This window comes from Chelmon rostratus, chromosome 15 (genome assembly GCF_017976325.1).
Source record: "Chelmon rostratus isolate fCheRos1 chromosome 15, fCheRos1.pri, whole genome shotgun sequence".
NCBI classification, from domain to species: domain Eukaryota; kingdom Metazoa; phylum Chordata; class Actinopteri; order Chaetodontiformes; family Chaetodontidae; genus Chelmon; species Chelmon rostratus.
In genome coordinates this window covers 1645839-1665518 of record NC_055672.1, presented here as the reverse complement: position 1 = coordinate 1665518, position 19680 = coordinate 1645839, and the positions used below count along the sequence as shown (strand labels likewise).

General features: G+C 45.3%; 1 protein-coding gene across 1 annotated transcript in view; it reads left to right on the top strand.

Annotated features, from left to right (window-relative positions):
- The window catches only part of akap6 (A kinase (PRKA) anchor protein 6), a 152434-nt gene that overhangs the window by 115669 nt on the left and 17085 nt on the right, over nt 1–19680 (top strand). The window contains exons 17-18 of the mRNA XM_041954505.1: nt 15652–15735; nt 16094–16246. Coding sequence (XP_041810439.1) covers nt 15652–15735; nt 16094–16246 — 237 coding nt within the window. The remainder of the gene's footprint in view (nt 1–15651; nt 15736–16093; nt 16247–19680) is intronic.

Genomic DNA, 19680 nt, shown 5'->3' with positions numbered 1-19680 from the left:
CTTCTGAAGCCCGCGGTGCAGGTGTGTTTGTTCAGGAGAAGAACACAGTGATAGGCAAAACTCGAAATTGCAAGAGAATTTGCACGTACGTAATGTAAATTTGGCGAGCTGTTTTACGTACGTGTACATATTAAACTGCAACTTTATTGACGCACAGGTAGAGAAGAAGCGGAGTGACTTTTTAGCCAATCAGAATGCAGAACACAATGCACGATGCAAATCCGTGAAGTAGCGAAACCCTGAAAAGCAAACCGCGTTACAGTGAGGGATCACTGTAAAAGAGTCCCTGCACATGTTTTTCAGCTGGTTACTCGTCTGGTTGTACATCTGACTGAGGCAGCTGGTTAAGTTTTTGTTAAATTTCCTCAATGAGTAAAGTTAGTAAAAGATTGTAGTATTTCTAATTAAAAACAGCCCAAAACTCAGTGGAAAATAGTTGCATATGAATGTAATTTATTATTTATTGAGATCGAGTGTCCCGTAAAACCTCAAGTGTCCGTATTGATTTCTGATTAATCCTCTGATAAAGCTTAAAGTGAGTCAACCTAAACTCAGCACCGAAGCCTCGTTAATTCTCTGAAAAGCTGGGAGGAGTTTTTAAACCGGACAACAGAGACTGCAGAGGTGATGATTGCACCACAGAGTCCAAACTTTTATTATTAACCGAGAGGGAAGCAGAACGCTGTCAGGTCTGAGTTTACGGCCACGCGATGCTTATCAGCCAAAGTTCCCTCTCATGTGTGGTATTTAAGATAAGGTAAAATATTCTTGTCACACAGGGACATAGATTAGAGGGATTACAGGAGCAGATGTACTGTAAGAATAAATAACCTGAAGCTCTACAGTGCTGAGGATGGAGCTGCGTTCAGGTGCTGCTTCAGGTGTTCGTTCATCGAAACTTTTCTTCTCCAACTTTTTCTATCAGATGTGTGAAAGAGTGTTGACCAATCAGCACTGAGCGTTGAAACAAACATGTTCACCCGTGTGTGTGTGTGTGTGTGTGTGTGTGTGTTGCTAAGTATAGTAATACATCGTCCTAATGAGGCGAGATGAAAGCAGAGCTGTTTTGAAGCGATGGATGTATAGAGGAAACAGCGGTTAGCCTTAAAAGCCACGGGACGCTAACAGGATATTAATCAGCCTACATCACACAGCGAACAGCTAGCTGCGCTGATTAGCCTAGCCCTGCCGTGTGACTGACAAGCAGAAACACACACACACAGCGTGCAGACACACAACAGTGCATTAACTTATGTGGTTTTACTGCAGCGTCAAACCCACAGTGAAGTAAAACTTTGAAGTCTGCTTGTGAAAGGTCCAACGTGAAAAATGAGCACATGTTGGAAAAGTAAGGGATCTATTTTAGAGAGTGAAGCATAAAGGGTGACCCCCACCCACCCCGTGGTTTTTCATATGAGCCTGCACACATCATTCCAGCTGCTGCATCAGTCCAGGCTGACATGCAGCAGCTGGAAGATGCAACGCCTCTTTGGAAAAGCAGCAACTGTCCCTCGCTGGCGTCTTCTGTGTGAACGATGCGTTCAGGGCCTCTCCTCCGCGGCGCCGCTGCTGCACCGAGGCTAAACTCACAGGTTTCAGCTCAAACGAAAATGCAATCATGCGATGTGATTCGAACGTGGCTGTTTGCTCAGAATCAGACAGTCGAGCTGCTTCCTCTGGATCCTTCTTCAGGTTTGAAATCCTCTTCCTCAGCAGGGTCTAAACGGGCCCCTCAGAGCTGATCACTGTCGTGTTTCGTCATCTTAGACAAACTTAGTCACATTTTTTGGGAACATTTAGTTTCTGAGATTTGAGCAGGAAGACAAAAAAAAAGAACAAAGCCTTCAATGTGATGATGCGTTTGTGTGATGTCATCAAACATCGCGACAGTCGGAGGTTGTGAATTGGTCAGTATTGATATGACAACAACAGTCATGCATCAGTGCACGCACACACACACACACACACACACACACACACACACACACTCTGTCAGGCTGCCTAAATGATGAAACTGTACAGAAACGAGAGTTTATCTGAAGAAAAGTGAGCCGAGCTGCTCGTCACAGCTCTCAGTGGGAAGCCATTGATTTCTGGCAGAAAGAGGCACTGAGCCTCTGGAGAAATGAAGATTGGAAATATTGATAGCAGTCATTTGTATGGAGAGAGAGAGAGAGCGAGAGAGCGAGAGAGCGAGCGAGGCTCCATTTTACGACCGTTTGTCTGTTTTTGGCGCTCGGACTCGTAAATGGGTTCGATTTCTGCGCCGCAGCTTATTACTGTACGGCTGTATGAGAAAGCAGCGGGGATCAGCGAAGGTCACAGGAGCACACACACATTTACAAACCCATGTTTAGAGAAGCACACATTTAGAAAACACACACACACACACACACACACACACACATGCAGGTGTTTCTGCTGCTCTACGACCAGCGTTCACTTCAACATGTTCGCATAAATATCAGTTCACCAATCAACATTAAAATAACTCTGACGATGATCAATTCGAGTTATTGGTTTGATATAAACTCTCACGTAGCTGCGAGGAATCTTCACTGATGAAGAACGGCCTCTTGGACGTGACGTGACGTTCGGTCAATCCATCAGTGATGCTGCAGACGTGCGCTCTGGCTACCTGGAAGCACACCTGCACGTCGCCGTAGAAACGAGATTTTCAGGCGGTATTAAGTGACTCTTCACCCTCCTCCTCCTCCTCCACCTGTCCGCCTGCCTCTTAATTGAATTAGCGCTCCGCTAAGATACAGCGTCAGCCACGCGCTCCTCCAGCAGGCCCCGGGCCTCCGATGACTCTCTATTGTCGTGGAGACGCTCTGGGGGGGCTGCACACACCGAGAATTAATAGACTGAGCCTGACACACACACACACACACACACACACACACACACACACCTCTGCTCTTCAGTGAGCCAATCACACACACTGACGAGCGTCCAGAAGGTTAAATGTTGCTGCTTCTCTTCCATCGTTTTCTAACGAGCTGATTCACGACAGACGCAGACGTCCGAGTCACATTTCACCAAATCACAGAACGCTGATTCATGATGTCATCACTTCCTCAAACATGTGATTCTCCTTTCAGTCCGATTTCCAGCTGATTCTACATGATGCTGCCAAACTTAAAAAAAAATCAAAGAAAAGTCTCGTTTCTAAATGATTGTATAAAAAGAGGAAATTTCAGTCTCTCTGTGGAACGTTTATGTTTCAGAAAACATGACACGTTTATAAATTTCATTAAGTTACAACAGAAGTTAAAGGAAAAATAGAAAAAATAGACAAAATGCAATAAAAATAGTAATTGAGCTTTTTTTCAATGAAGAAAATTCAGTTTTTCTTCTTCAAATTACTCATAATACTTTCATGTGAAGATTTTTTAATCACATTTTTATAATTTTAGCTCGTAATGTTGGTTCCGATCAGGAAGTGAAGCTCAGCTGTTGTGATGTTCACGTATTCACGAGCTCATTGGACGGCTTGGTCCGAGTCAGAGCGGAGGCGCTGACACGAGATCGGCTTCTTTCTTTGTTGGAAATGGATTTTGTGTTCACGTTCAGAGTCTGTGTGCCTTCAGAAGGATGGACACACACTGTCAGGAGGCGGCCTCACACACACACACACACACACACACACACACACACACACACACACACATTTAGCTCGCTGGTCTGAGGTGAAGCTCCTCGTCTCTTTATCTTCCTCCTCTTCATCTGTCTCTTTCTTGCTTTTTATTTCTCTCTCTTGTTCCGTGTCTGTTCGTCTGTGTCTGCCGTCCGTCTTGTTATCTGTTCAGCTGCCCCCCCCCACCCCTGCTGCTGACAGTAGATGAACCCGTCCTCCCCCGCTGTTCGTTACCCACGGCCGCCTCCTCGCCCGGACCCCTCCGGTCGTGCTCTTTGACCTCTGGGCATCATTTAGAAAGCGTGCCCCCTCCCTCACTGTCTCCTTCCTCCTGCCGTTTGGAAGATTTTACCCCCTGCCCCCCCAGGGGTTTATAGCATGAACCTGGCCTTCCCACCACCTCCTTTTCTTCACGTTTTTTTAAATTTACTTTATTGATCCCAAACTGGGACATTTTACATTTTAACCCTTCACACACACACATGCAACGTCAGGGGGAGCATAAAGGGGGCTTAAGTGACAAGCCCACCTACCCGCCTCTGTTCACCTGTTCCTCTGTTCACCTGCAGCTCGCCCCCTCACCCCCCTCACATGTATTTATACGTTATTTTGACCTCAGTTAAGTCGATTAAACAAACTGAGGAAAGGCTGGATTACCAGCTGGCAGCGTGGGCGACTGCCCAAGACTCCAGGCCCTCGGGGGTCTCGCACAGTTCGTTTCTGCCCCGCAGCCCCCGAGTGGGTTAATCAAGCCCTGACACTTCGTGGCAGTGGCTTGTAGGTTTGTTGCCGGTACAGAACGCTGGCAGTGAACCCACAAACCGCTGCCAGGACGAAGATTTGGCCGATTCAGGCCGGTTTATAATGTAGTTTTGGATTTTGTCCTCCACCTCTTTCAGTGCAGATGAAGAGGAGGAATGACTGCAGAGCGCAGCCCTTCCTTCAACATACAGATGAAACGTGTTGTATTACAGATTCAAACCTGCCCTTCGACTTTCTGAATGAATGCATTCACACGGCGACTCGTTTCTGGCTGTCTGCTGCACCTTTTTCTTTCTTTCGGATCACATTCAGACGTCGGAGTTCTGAGCTCTGTCTGAATCGATGAGCTCAGCTGATCGCACAGCAGCGCTCGTGTTGGTGTGATCACGTCAGACGGTTTGAAGCGCCTGCTGCGACTCCACGACTTCACGCGCCATAGTCTCCAAACGATGGCCCCCTCCACAGCATACATATATACAGCTAATGGGAGGTGACAGCGAGGCTCTGATATCAATACCTGCTGCATGATGAGGATTAAAGATCTGCCGACTCCCTGCCAAGAACAAGCGTGTGTGTGTGTGTGTGTGTGCGTGTGTGTGTGTGTGTGTGTGCGTGTGTGTGTGTGCGTGCATGTCTTTTGATTATGCCCATCTGTGTGTCTTTCTTAGTTGTGGCTCTGTTTGTGTGTGTGTGTGTGTTAGTGCGTGTGCGCGCGCTCGTTGGTGTTTTTGAAGAGGTGTTTTCTCGTTAAGAGTTGCTCGTTAGGGGTTGAAGTCGAGCAAACAGGTGAGGCGTTGCCGCGGCAACGGCGTCAACAAACAGATCAGACTTTCATCTTCATCTGGTCGGGAGGAGAAGAAAACACTCGGCTCTTTCATCTGCTAAAGGAAGAGAGACAGAGAGAAGCAAAACACAGGATGGAGACGAGAGACGGAAAGACAAGAAAACAGAGAGAGACGAGAGACAGCAGCTAAGACGAGGACAAGACGACAGGGAGGACAGAGTGGTCAGTGCAGTGTGGGCAGGTTACTGTAATTGTACCTAATTACTTTTCCAATTAAAGAACTCAATTACATTCATCACTTTGATCTGGACAAACACAGTTTGTTATTCGACATTCAACACAGAGGAGAAGACGCCGGCACAAACCGCGACGTTCTGAACGAACAGGAAGTAACATCTGCATCCTGCAACGTAAAACGACTAACAGTCCAGAGACGCTCAGGCCGTCACTCAGCGTGCATGATGGGAAATGTTAACAAAAACGGAGGAGAGAGGAGGAGACAGAACAGGATGATTCCAAACAGGAGGAGGACTCCGTCTGTCGCCTGGACGTGGTTCAGGTTTGAAAAGTCTGACACGGACCAGAAAACTGAACCCAGAAGAGGCTGAAAACCAGCAGCTTCTGTCTGTGGATGAGAGCTCAGACTCAGACGTCGGCTTATTTTGTGCAACTGCAGTTAAAACATAGATAAATGTGATTGCAGGAAGAAACAAACTAAAGGGGTGGAGAGAGAGAATAAAAAGCTGGTCGTGAAAGAGAGAGACAACATGAAAAGAAGGAGATGGTTAAAGAGGTGAACAGAGAAGAAGAGGCGAGACGAGACTCAGCTCTCTGTCATGACGTCCTGATGATGATATTTATGTTAATTACATTCATGTTTATTTTCCTACACTCTGCAGCTGACAGTGAACGCAGCTCTGCTGAGACAGTTTAATAGTAAGAGTCTGCATGATGTGATGTATGTGTATAATATAATAATATATATAATATATCCACAGCGTGGATGTCGGTGTGACTCTCACTTCATCTCATTATGAACCAAATATTCACACGAATACAGTTTACAAGCAACAACAGCATTTTTATCTTCTGCGGAATGAAAAATCGATCAGTTTTCACCCTGAGCAGCCGCCTGCATCGCTCCCTCACTCATTAATAAGCAGCACTAATAAGTATCACTTGATGATACTGTAGTATCCTATAAGACAGCAGCGGTGGACACTTTTAGTGGACGTATGTGAGGTTTCTGCAGGAGGGAATGACTCGTTTCGGCCTGGACTTTGTAACTTTAAGAGCTTTTACATGCAGAAAGGAATCAGTTTGACACACTGAAGGAAAAAGACAAAATATCAACTGTCCACAAGTTAATGGTCCAGTTTTCTCTGTTCAGATAATCCCACGTTTTAATCTTCCTCCTACCTGGATGATCTGAAGCAACACCGGAGAGTTTCTACAGGGAGGAGATAAAAGGCCGAACACGTGTTATAATATCCAGATGTTTGACATCAGTCCTGATAAATGTGACAGAACGCTAAAGCCGGCTCCGGAGACACGAGTGAGGACAGAGAGACAAATAGAGACAGGAGAGAAAAATCACCTTCATCTGCTAAAGCAGCAGGAAAACACAGAGAGATGAAACAAGGGATCAGGACAGGTTGAAAGATGGAGATGGAGAAGATAACAGCGAAGGAAAAGAGAGGAGAGGACGACGCTGATAGGCCTGAAGAGGAGGAGCGACGGAGAGAGTGGTCAGGAGGAAGGGACGACAGAAAGATGGAGAGACTAGAGACAGAGGGACAGCCCGTAAAGTGAGATGCAGAAAGAAGGGAGGAGAGAGACGGATGCGAGGAAGAGGTGAAGAGACGGATATCCAGAGAAATGCAGACAGACAGAAGGAGATTGGGTTTTATTGATGGCGGCGTTTTAAGTCGCGGTGGCGTCCTCGCTCGGCTGCATTAGCGAGAACAGTAAATGCTTTCACTCACGAAGACTTCATATATCCTCCATTTGTTTACCGCTGCTGAATATTTTAAGAGCAAAGCTTTCATCCCTAAAACGTGGCCGCGTGTCGAGCGGCGAGCGGACGTCAGCCGATAACTTACAATAAGCAACCGGAGCTGATGATGTCAGCAGTCGTCCACGAGGCCGCTGAGCTCACGGTCACAGAGGTGGATTTGTTTTTTTACGACTGAAATGATGTTTGGAGAGAATTCTCCATTCAAACCTGAAAGTTTTCACGACTTTGTTCACCGTGTGGCTCAGCTGGGTGAAATAAACACATGAAATGTGTTCAGGCCTAATAATGGTTTAATATTTTCACTTTCTCAAAAAATTAATGTTATTTTTATGAGTCTACATCAGCGTGACAGACTCCATCGTGATGACCAGAGGGTTGAAAAAGCTCTCAGACCTTATCAAAAACTCTTCAGGATCCAGGAAGCAAACAAAAACACTCAGTTTGAGACTCAGTACAACAGTAGGCCAATGAAAACGAGCTGAAGTCGTCCAGCCAATGAGCTGCTGTCGCTCCGGGGGATGATCAGCTGGCGAGCCGAGTGGTCTGATGGAGAGAGGGTGGAGGTGGAGAATAATCCCTTTCTGTAGAAAAGGTGAATTATGAATTTTGGACTTTTTGGCTCGTTTCCTGCGGTTGGCGAGCTAATCCGCGCCGCATTAGTATTCTGCAGGCTCAGATTAGTTTCTAGTTGAGTGTGAAAGTTTCTTCTGACCCTGGAACAGTAGTTTGACACCTTTCAAACACACCTCTTGGTATCCAGCAGCAGGTGGAGTTGCATTGCATCGCTTTTTAAAATGATAAAAATCGTTTTAAAGTTACGAGGAGTCTTTCTCTGTCGTTTCTAAACGGTTCTGGTTGTTCACACTCTGCGAACATCAAACTAGCTGCAGTAGCTAAAAGAGCTGTTGAGCTGATGTCAGCAAAATGTGTGTGAGGTGTGTTCATTCTGGCTGAGTCATGACGAGGATGAGGACGTGTGGATGTACCGTCTTCCTCCAGGTTATTTCTTTTCTCGTGACAGGATCGCAGCGTCACCTCTGACCTCCGACCTTTTCATGAATCACTCAGTCAGAAAATGCAAACACACGTTTCTGACTTTGGAGTCGAGCTCTCAGTCTGTCGGAGTACTAAACTGATGTTTTAATGCATCCAGGTCGGCAGATTCTGGCCTGAACGTCACAAACACGGCGGTGAGGTGAGTCTGCTTCCATTTTCAGTGAATTGCTCTAAAAGCTCTCGACGAATCCCGCTGACTTTCAGAGCCCGTTTAAACACTGCGGAGCAGGAGACAGATGCATTGTGGGTCAGCGGAGGTGGGACATCAACTTTCATTCCGTAATGTTTTCTGACCCGTTTGATGACGTCTTCATCAAAGCACAGAGGTCGACAACATGAAGGCACTTTATTCACTCACTCAGCTTCAGTCTGTAAATCCGTCCCAGGACACAAGAGACATGTCTGTGGACGGACGTCCAGGACACAAGAGACGTGTCTGTGGACGGACGTCCAGGACACAAGAGACGTGTCTGTGGACGGACGTCCAGGACAAACCGTCATGTGTTGTTTTAGACCTTTCACCATGAAGTCCTTCAGTCTCTCATCAGGTGAAGATCTCGATCTTGGGTGAGTGAGAATCCTCACAGACAGTTTTACCAGGAGATCTACTCACAGGAGGACAGACATCTTCCTCGCTGTCCTCCTCCTCAGCTCTCAGTCCCTGGTTGAGGCTCAGCTGGCTTTAGGTCACGTGTCTCTGTGGTCGTCTTTGACGGGTGAATGTGGATCAGAGCTGAGAGACGAGTCTGTGGCGGCTTCGCGGCGATCCTGCTGGTCACTCCGTCCACTGATGGCGCTCTCACGGACGTCCACCGCGACTCATGAACCTGCTTACAAGCAAATAGAAAAAAGACGCCGCTTGACGTCAGATCTCGCCAAGTTATCAGCATGCATCAATCCAACGGATGGTCTGTTTCCATGGTTACAGTGCAAACAGGAACTGCTGGTAGCTTAATCATGATGACGTCACACGATACGCTTTGATTCCTCAAAATGTTGAAAAAAATACAGGCTTAAGGTCTGACCCTGACCCAGTTTACTTGGCTCCATGGCAACACTGCAAAGCATGATGGGAGCTGTATTGTCATCAAGGAGAAGTGTTTCACAGCAGTACTTCATGTTTTGTCCCTTTCATTTCATTTCTCGCCCTTTACTGGCCCCCAGAACTGAGTTTCACTATAAAAAATGCTTGAAATCTGAAATCTCAGGAGAGGCGTTGTACATCTGGTGTGACCATGTTTACTCTACCTGTAGTCCATGTCAAAGACCCCCTGGACCCCAGTTTGGCAGTCTGTAGCCTTGAGGTTGCAGGACAAGGCTGTGAGTGGAAGACTTCTACCTCCAAACCCTGAAGGACGTGGTCTCTGAACGCTCCTCCTGCTCAGCGACAGCCGTCAAGGTGCTCTTCATCCAACCTCAGAGGCAGAATGTGGCTCCGCTGCAGCTTCTGCATTCCTACAAATCAACCTGGACAGATAGAAGAAGTGAAACGGAGGAGTAAAGACGTAACCGAGAGCTGATGAGCCAAGGAAAGAGAGCAGAGGAGAGGAGGAAGAGGGAGAGAAACACTGCAGGAAGGCAGACAGACGAGGAGGAGAGTATGCAAACGACAAAGTTTGGCTAGCTGTAGGCGGTATTAGCAGCGGCAGAGGGAATATGTGTGTGGGAACAAATTGTCGACAGGAATTCATTAGGCTCGTTGTGCGATAACGAGTGCTTGTGGTTTTAATTGACTTAATCAACAAATAGAATTAATCAGAGATTTCTAATTAATGGTAATTGATTGAAATATCCACTGGGTCACCACGCAAGCAGCCCAAATTCTCCTCCTCTCTCTCTCTCCTCGTCTCTCCTTATTTCTGTCTCTCCTCACTTTGCACTTCGTCCTTGTCTTCTTTCCTCCTCGTCCTTTGTTTTTCTTTCTCTGTCTGTCTGTTTCTTAATGTGTCTCTCTCTTTCATGTCTTTCTGTCTTTTCCTTTTGCTTGTTTTTTATCTTCATTCATCCCTTCCTCTGTCTTTCCCTCACTGTTAACCTGTTAAAATAACTTCAGGTACGACCCTGAACAGCTCACGTCTCCGATGCAGCGACTCTGCATCACGTCACCTTGTGTTGAGTCTCCTGCTTCTTCCTGCTGCAGTCCAGTCTGTCTGCACCCCCCTTTGTGGACACTGCTGTAGTTCTGTGGCTCAGAGGCTGATGTGAACAACTTATTACGACCTGAATGATGTGACGTGATCTCAGCATCGAGGCCTTTCAGACACAATGTGCTCTGACGCTCGTTATGTCCATGACTCGCGGTGCGACAGTGACTTTTCGAACCCTGAGAGGGTCTTTGGTTGGAGAACTGCTCTTTTCTCAGTCTTCTTTCTTTCTTTTTCAGATAATTTTCCTTTCTATCCCTCCATATTTGCCATTTCCAAGCCTGCGTAACAAACCTGAGCATGTTTTTGGTGCTGAAAGCTGGCATTGAACGTCTCATCGCATTTGACAAAGTTGTTGTACAGCTGCTTGTGTTTAGCAGTGAAAATCTGAGAAGTTGAGCTTCTTCTGTGAAATGAAAGGTGAGTTAGCAGAAAAACATTCCTCACTGATGTTTTTAACTGATGTTTGTGGATCGGAGCTGAAAGGCATCGAATCGTCACTAGAATCAACAAAGTAGCAATAGCAACCACGCTAACAACCTCCACTCTCCTCTATCTTCCATCCTCTCCTCCCTCCCTCCATCCCTCTCTTCACGGCAGGTCTCGGTAATTAGATTGTGGAGATGAGGAGGTGGAGGAGAGTTAAGAGGATTTTGTTTTTAGGAGAGGAAGATTTAAGAATGAAGGAGAGGGGGATGGAGTGGCAGAGAGAAGGAGGAGAAAGGGAGGGAAGGTGGAATTAGAGAAAGAGGAGAGCGGATCCTCTCCTCTTTGTTTATCCTGAGTCGGTCACCCTTCCTGAACGAGCGTGTTGAGTGACAGAGAAATAAATGAAGAGAGAGAGAGAGAAAACAAACGACGAGATAAAGACATCACTTGTTCTTTTTCCTGCCTCTCCTGTTGGTCGACCTTGAACGCAACGTAGCGACTCCTCCACGGGTTGGAGAGAACCGAGGGGTCCTGCCACGGTTCTTACAGGGTCTTCGGTTTTTGTTTAACCTCTTTTTAGAGCTTTGATAGCGACTCATAAAAACAATCCACTAATCCATGATGGTGGTCGTCAGGCTGAGCAAGGTGGCCCAGACGCCCTGCAGGGGATCCCTTATAGTCCCGTTCTCATAGGCAGGGCGTTAAATACCAATGTTTGGTCACACCCCTCAGTGTCTCATGCACAGTACAGAGGGTGGAGAACCTCTGGCCTCCAGACCAACAAGAGCATCAAGGTCGTTCATAAATGAAGAAAAATCTCTAGATAGCAGTTACTTTTTTGTGTAATAAAACTCCTTCTGAGTGGTCCCTGAATGCAGCATGCACATTGGTGCATGTTGCATTCAGGTACATGCAGTTGGTGATTTCACTGTCAGGAAAACCAAAGCAGATGCAGAGCGAGAGAGCTCGCGGTGACGATGACGGCAAACCTTAAACATCATCACAGCTGCAAAGCTAACCTGGATGAGCTGCAGGACGAACGTGCTTGAATGATTTAATGCACTTTGGCAGAGTTTGGATTCCCAACAAGCAGCTTTCACAGACCACATTCTGACAGAGACGGTGTTCTGCAGGCAGGTTTGCGAAGCAGCGAGCACCAGACAAACTGGTCCAGTGTGTCCGTTTGTCTGGATGATTCGTGAGGTGGAAACTCAGTGAGTGTGTGTGTGATCTGACCTTCATGATGGACATTAACCTCTCAGAGCTGAACCTCGAGCTCCAGCAGCTTCTCACATGTTAGCAAATTAGCACTTGTTTTTAATTTCTCTCTCGCGTCTTGTCTTTATCGTCTCTCTCTTTCTGTCTGTCTGTCTGTCCCCCTTTATCTCACCTTTATAACTCACTTTAATCTTCTATCTCTCTTCACACTCCCTCTCCTCCTCCTCCTCCTCCTCCTCTCCGCCGACCTGTGTCGTTTTCTTGTATCTTGTTTTCTGCATTTCTGTCTTCTCAGCACTGCCTCCACATCCTCCGTCTCTTTCTCTGCAGCCACTCCATGGCTTTCCATGTATTTTGGAAGAAAAGCTTTTTAGCAAATATTTGTCCGACTGTGTCTGTAGAGCCCTCTGAGTCAATATGGGCCCAACCAGGCCTGACCCGCCGGAGAGAGAGAGAGAGAGAAAGAGGGATCAGTGAATAAAAACCAGCAGTGCAGAAACAATAGAGACTTAGGATTCTCTCGTTCTCTTCTCTGCCTGGAAATAAACTCCCAGAGAAAAACTTTTCCCATCTGAAGAACCAAACCATCATGCTACTGCTGAATGATGATAGAAATTATATTTATCAGTATTTACATCGGTCTTATCTGCTGAAAAAAAGGGTTTTTTAAATTCTTTCCATAGAGATAAAACAGGAAAAAATGGTGTTATTTTTGTTGGTAAATGAAAACTAAGACATAAATTCTCAAATACTGGCCACTTAACAAAAACTTCTGTCCACTTCCAGTTTATTCGTGTGTTTCCTCGAGTGCATTAACTTCATGAACGTATGCGAGCGTGCACCAGCGTGCATGAGATACGACCAAAACCTCATTCTGAACACAGATCTCCGTACTGCTGTTCAATGATCAGAGCGAATGATTGGCTTCCTCCGTCAGTGTCTCCACCCTGCTCGCAGTGCTGCTGCGTCCTGAGAACAGAATACATGTAGTTATGCGTTAAGTTGTAGAAAATAGACGTACAACTTTGGGTCGCCGTTAGAAGCGGCGGTGTTGTCTGAGCCACTATGCGGCCTGCGTAGACGACCGTATTGATTAGATATCGAAGCGAATCAGTTCCGTCTGACGGCCCGTTAAGCTGCGATCATTTATTGTCATGTTTGCTGACTGTGATGTCAAAGTTATGCAATTACCTGGTGGATAAAATCAATCCAGGCGGATGGCTGATGTGAGGAACTTTTTTCAGGCCTGCAGGTCTTATCTCCAGTAAAAACCTTCCTCAGTCAATGTGTCAGACTTTCTGTTATTGAAGCAGACTTTGTGGACGTCGCGGAGCAGATTTCAGAGTTATGACCGTCGTCCTCAGACTCTAACATGCTGAATTATTGTTCCAGCTTCAATCTAGTTTAATTCATCTTCCCGCGCTCCCCCCTCGCTGTCTGCTGCAGTTATTTGGCGCAGAGCGAGTATCACTCAGTCGTTTTGTTGTTGTTTAGAGCCTCCTCCTTCAACGTAATACACACCTCCTGTTTGGAATAAATTTATCTGCAGCCTCACACACACACACACACACACACACACAAACACACACCAGGCTTGTCCTCTTGATCCTGTCTGCTGTATTCTGCATCCCCATCTCCTGTTTAGACAACCGGGCGAGCCACAAATATGCTAAACTGAAGAGAGCGAGAAAGAGGAGATGAAAGACAGGAGAAGAAGAGTCGAGTGTGTGTGAGAAAGAGGCAGAGTGTGTGTGTGTGTGTGTGCATGCAGAAAGGAGAGAGAGAGTAAGAGAATCCCATTTCATTGTAATGGTGTTTAATATTTATTGGAAAAATGTAAAGAAAATGTAAAGGAAGTGCTTTTCAGCGAGCGGGCAGGATTAGCATAAATAGTTTGGGGCTCGGACGTGTTTGGTCTCTGCAGCAGAGGAGTAAGACTGTCCCCTCTATTCTCTGTCACACACACACACACACACACACACTCAGAAATGCATGCATATGTTTGCGCACACACTCACATCTGCACACACTTGTGCACACGCCTGCATGAGTAAACATTCAAACATGCAAACACACACACACTCACTGACCTTTGCGTGTGGAGGCTCATCAGCATATAGTGATTTATAATAGGCGCTGCCAATCCTCGTGTTTCTTTTTTCCTCTGTTTTGCATTTATTAGACAGACGCAGAGCGGGAAGCAGAGGGGGAATATTGGCTGTTGTCATTTATTTTATGCGCCGTTACTGCTGATCAAGGATCTGTGTGCTGAATTTGACTTTATGCTAATGAATTGTTATGAATGACCTGAATTTAACTGCACTGAACTGTGGAGAATTGAGGAAATAAATAAAAACAACTTTAGCTCTTATTTGTTTGTTTTTTTGTAGCGGTTTAAAGGATCATTCTGCTTTATCACGACTACAAGACCTACTGAGCGAATGAATGACACAACAAAGTCTGCAAAAGCAGTGAGATGATCGGACAGAAGCAAGTAAACAGTCCTGAAATATTACTCATAATCCCTCATTGCACAGAAAAAACTGTGCAGGAACAAGCCTTTCTGACACAAAGCTGGAGGTTTGTTTCCAACCTGTCTGTCTGATCTCAGGTCTGTACGAAAGCAGAATTACCGTTCAGTTTGTTGCATTGAAATGTGAACTCTTTTTCTTTACGTTGTCCTTTGATGCAGGTTGAGTTTCTGTAGGAGGGTTTGGTGGCTTTTAAAGGAGGCTGTCACTGCTTATTGAAACGTGCATTCCTGTTTACTACAGATGTTAAAGAGTTAGTGTCACCAGACAGTGACGAGACCTGAACGATGGCTCATGAGCTTAACCCTCCTGTTGTGTGACCCGTTTTCGAGTGTTTGCATATCATAACTATGTTTTTCTCTCATATAATTTCTTGAAAATGACATGGATGGTTCCATACTATGCTCTCTGCAAGTAAAATTAATTATGACTATATTCTTTGAATTATGTCTTCCCGGTCAAATTTGACCCGGCAACAATAAGTGGTATAATGGATCATACTATTGTGCTTTCCAGTACAATAAACACACACACACACACACACACACACACATTTATACTTCATGCTTTATAAACAGTCAAACCACACCGGGTCAGGTGTGACTATTTGCTGCCATTAAAAAATTTTACATTATTTCAAAACAGTGTCCTGACTAAACTTTGACATGTGCCAGTCTGTGATAATACATCAATTTATGTGCGTCAGATCATAACCATAGTCAAAATAATCAGAATTTCTGTTTTTTTTAATAAAAAATGAAGTGTACTTTTTTATAAATTACATCTTTTATATCAAACATTACAAAAATAAGTGTAAAATATATGTTGATGTGTCGGAAACAAGTTGACTAAAAAGGTTCAACACAGAATTTGATGATTATTTTATGCTTCATGCTTTACAAGCAGTCAAACCAGACCGGGCCAATTTTGAGACAAAAGGTGCAGAGCAGATGGAAGACAATACGAGGGTTGAATCAGCTGAATCTTTCCTGTGTTTGTATCAGATTTATAAAAACTGCATTTTTCTGACCGTTGTTCTGTCTTGTGGTTTTTCTCCTCCTCGTCATCAGTCTCTGTGTTCGGAGGTGCGAGCCCGACGCCGAGGAGTCTCCTCCGTCCTGAAACTCTGCCAGAAGCTGCTGCAGCAGAGCCAGGTACTTCAAAAATCACTAATTGACTCGACAAAATCAAGGACCACTTTGGCTTTATCGCCCGTGATGTGTGACTTCAGCTGGATTTGACTCTGACGACTCAGAAGACTTGAAACTGGCACCAGCAGCAGACAGCAGGAAGTTTTTAGTGTAATCTTTCCAGTAAATTTAGCTCGATGTTAGAGTTTTTGTTCTTTCACACAACACAATCAGTGACAAACCCTCATAAATCAGCTTAACCTTGAGACAGGAATTATATTGTTGTTCATTGTTAAAATCGTGGATTTAATCATATGATTAGCATGCTAATAGCCTTTATAATTCTGACAAAACTGTTTCCACACTCCCACCTCTGGGACAGTCGGGCCCCATGGCGGAGGTGGGCCCAGAGGCGGAGCAGCACTGGGAGGCCCTGCAGCTGCTGTCAATCAACCTGGAGAGGAGGTGGGAGGCGATCGTGATGCAGGCGCTGCAGTGGCAGAACAGACTGAAGAGAGAGCTGGGAGAGCAGCAGGTTAGAGCGCCCTGACATTTACACTTTACATCCTTCACTCAGCACTGCAGGCAGTCAGCTGACGCACTGTTACACTCAGTGAGCATGTCACAGTTTGATTTGATGCTAAGATGCAGCGTGAAAGACAGATGGTGCTGCGATTGAAGCCGCGGCGTTTAGTTCCGGAACATTCTTTACAACCCGAGACGCCGTCATAATGTTTTGTGAAATAAGCATCAACTCCGGAACAAAGCGCAAATTATGATACGAGCATGAACTGGGCAGCAAAAGACAACAAAATTAATGTTATTCAGGTGTTCGTTTGGTCGTTGTCAGGTAAGAAACACTGTTTGGATGTTGATCCCACGATGAAGAGGCTGCAGTCATACAGGGCCAGTAATGAGGAAGAACTCCTCTCACTCACTTCTTTCCTGGGTTTTGATATTGGATGACGAAGCATCTGACTGAGCTCCTCTGACCTGTGGAGTTCCTCAGGGGTCAGTTATTGGCCTTCTCTTATTGCTCATCTTCACGCTCCCTTTAAAGCAAATCATCCGCTGCTTTGATGCGTCACTTATCTTTTCTATGCCGATGACATCCGTGTTTATGTATTTGTCAATCTCTATTAAATTGCAACAAAAGTTGTTGGCCACTAACTCATAGATGGTTTCCAGGAAGTTAGTAGCTTTCATTTCCTTATAAACTTTGAGAAATTCTTCAGTTTTTTCAGTCTTTTCATCATTTTCAACACCAAATACTGATCAGCAACATGCATTATCTTCCTAACAAACCATACATTGTTTTTTCTTCTTTCTATCAACATACTGTTCCTATTAGCATACATAAGTCTAAATAGGAGGGCCTGTGGTCAGAGGTCAGGGGTCAAAGGTCAGGGTGAATATCCACAGCTCATATCATGACAGTTTGGCCAGTAGTTTTGATCAGATAAAGATATCTGAAGATTGATGGAGCGGCAGAGGGATGTCCCACTGTCACCTCCATTCTGATGCTCCCCCTCTATCAGTGCAAAGCTCTCTTTGTCTGTTCTGATTTTTAAAAGCCTGCAGAGGCTGAATCTACATACGTCGACTCTAAACGTCTGAACCAAACGCTTCACAAGCAGCCAGCTGATAAAACGAGTCCTGACACAGAAACACTGTTTCCTGCCACTTCCTCTGCAAACCAAACAGGGTTTTAACAGTTTGCATATCACAACGCCACACGTGTCTGCCGCCATGACGGCACGCCACCAAAAGGTTTGTCTTATTAGAAATATTCAGCCTACGAGGCGACTCAGGTTCCACGTCTCAGGTACGAGCCGCAGGATGTCAGCTCAGCACACGCGCAGCTCGTGTGTCGATGCGTTAAGAGTCGTATCGCCCACTAGGGAGCCGTCCAGAGGCGAGCCGGTCCGGCCAAACGAGGCTCAGAGAGAGCAGAGAGAGAGAGCTGAGTGCTTTATTCAGCTGATGCAACGTGGAGGCACAGAGAAGCTGCAGAGTGGAGCTGTTATGGATGTCTAATAGTGATGAATATGGTTCTATAGAGACAGAAGGAGAGCTGCATTTGAATATGAGGTGAAGGGTTTTACACACACACACACACACACACACACACAAACAGTCACACCTATGGAAGCATAAAAAGCTGCTCAGTAAACACACAAAGTAACACACACTTAGCTGCACAAAAACTGCACAAACACACACACACACACAGATACTGATGGAAAAACATACATGTAGAAACACACTGAGTGTCATGTGTATGTGAGCGCACGTGCACACACACACACATGCACCAGGACACTTTATTGATTGCCAGTAATTAATTGACGGATAGCGATGTGTTTGCAGCTCAGAGGGAGGAGGAAGGAGGGACCAGAGAGGAGGAGGAGGGGAGGAGCGAAGCAGGAAAGACAGATAAATACTCAAAGTTTTTTTTAAACACAAAGCTGGAACCAGACAACATCTCACAACCTCAGGATCTGGTCTAAGATTTAATTCCAGACAATCATTCGTTCTATTTAACACATTTAAAAAAAAGAAAAAAAAGGTATTCAAGACAAAACAAGATTTCTAACTGTCTCCCGTCAAATGTGATAAATCATTACATTGTTGTTTCCAACCTCAGATGACTTGATGATTTGTCCTCCGCTGATTCATGTGAACCGTGTGATCATTATGGTCGCGGTTCTCGACAAAATAAGGGCGTGTCTTTGGGTTTTTAGTAAAGGATGTTCTGCTCTGTTAACAGGCGAGAGGCAGCAGCATCATCAGTCTGTTTCCAGACTCCAGCACAACATCAGCTTTTTCCTTTTTATTCTACAAATCTGCGCTGTTTGTCAGCTTTTTTCTGTGTAAATTGAAAATGTGCATAAAAACAAGTGGCTGAAACGTATCTGAAAGTTTAGATGATAGATTAAATCACAGCTTCTCCAAACTCTCAGGATGAGATTTAGACACAGCATGGACCATTTCTTTGATTTAACACATTTTGTGGCGTCTTTTTTTTCTTTTCTTTTGTTTATTGGAGTTTTTTTGAGATACAGTTTCGTATCTAATGTGCAAATATTTTGTAAATTTATTGGTGCAAGAGAGAAAAAAAATCAAGTATCCAAAAAACAAACCAACCAACCAGAAACAAACAAAAAGGGATGTCACAGATATCACCATGGTGCCCGTCATACGTTTATCATACTGATAGAACATATTCACCTGCCCTGTCATCAGCAAAGTTCAGTGGGCTGGTCAGTTTTTCTGCCTCCAATGATGATGTGACACACAAAACATCAGATTATCCTGGTGATTCAACAGCTCTGTCGTACCTGCTTTCACTGCTTTCACTGCTTTCACTGGTTTCACTGGTCTGAGCTGCTTCTGTTAAACCTCAGACAGAGTTTGGGACCTTTCAGTCCGATAATTAACGATGCCCGGGCAGTTCCACAACGAGCGCTAACGAAGCCGATCTTACGGCTTCTTTCACAGTAACTTCCAGATGTGCCTTTGTTTGGCAGTTCGAACGAGCCGCTGCATCTGTGCAAATACGTCCTCGGGGATAAAACAGCATTGAACTGAATTAAACTGAATTAAAAAGCATCAAAAGCCTTTGAACGGGATGAGCGGCTCAGAATCTGTGGGCTCGTTTATGAGTGTTGAAACTCAGTGAGAATCAGCCTAATGCTGCTGTACATGTGCTGCTCGATCTCTCTCCCTCTCTCTCTCCTACATTCACACACACACACACACACACACACACACTTATATTGTAGAGGAGGAGAAGACAAATAACAGAGGCCAGACACTTTGACCTCGCTGCCTGGCTGGAGAGTAATTTCACTTCTCCTGGGGATGGGAGAGGAATAAAGAGAGAGAGCAGGAAGGAGGGAGAGGAGGAATGAAGTGCAGAGAGAGGAAGAAGCGGAGAGGCATATATCTGGGTGGTTTAGCTTATAA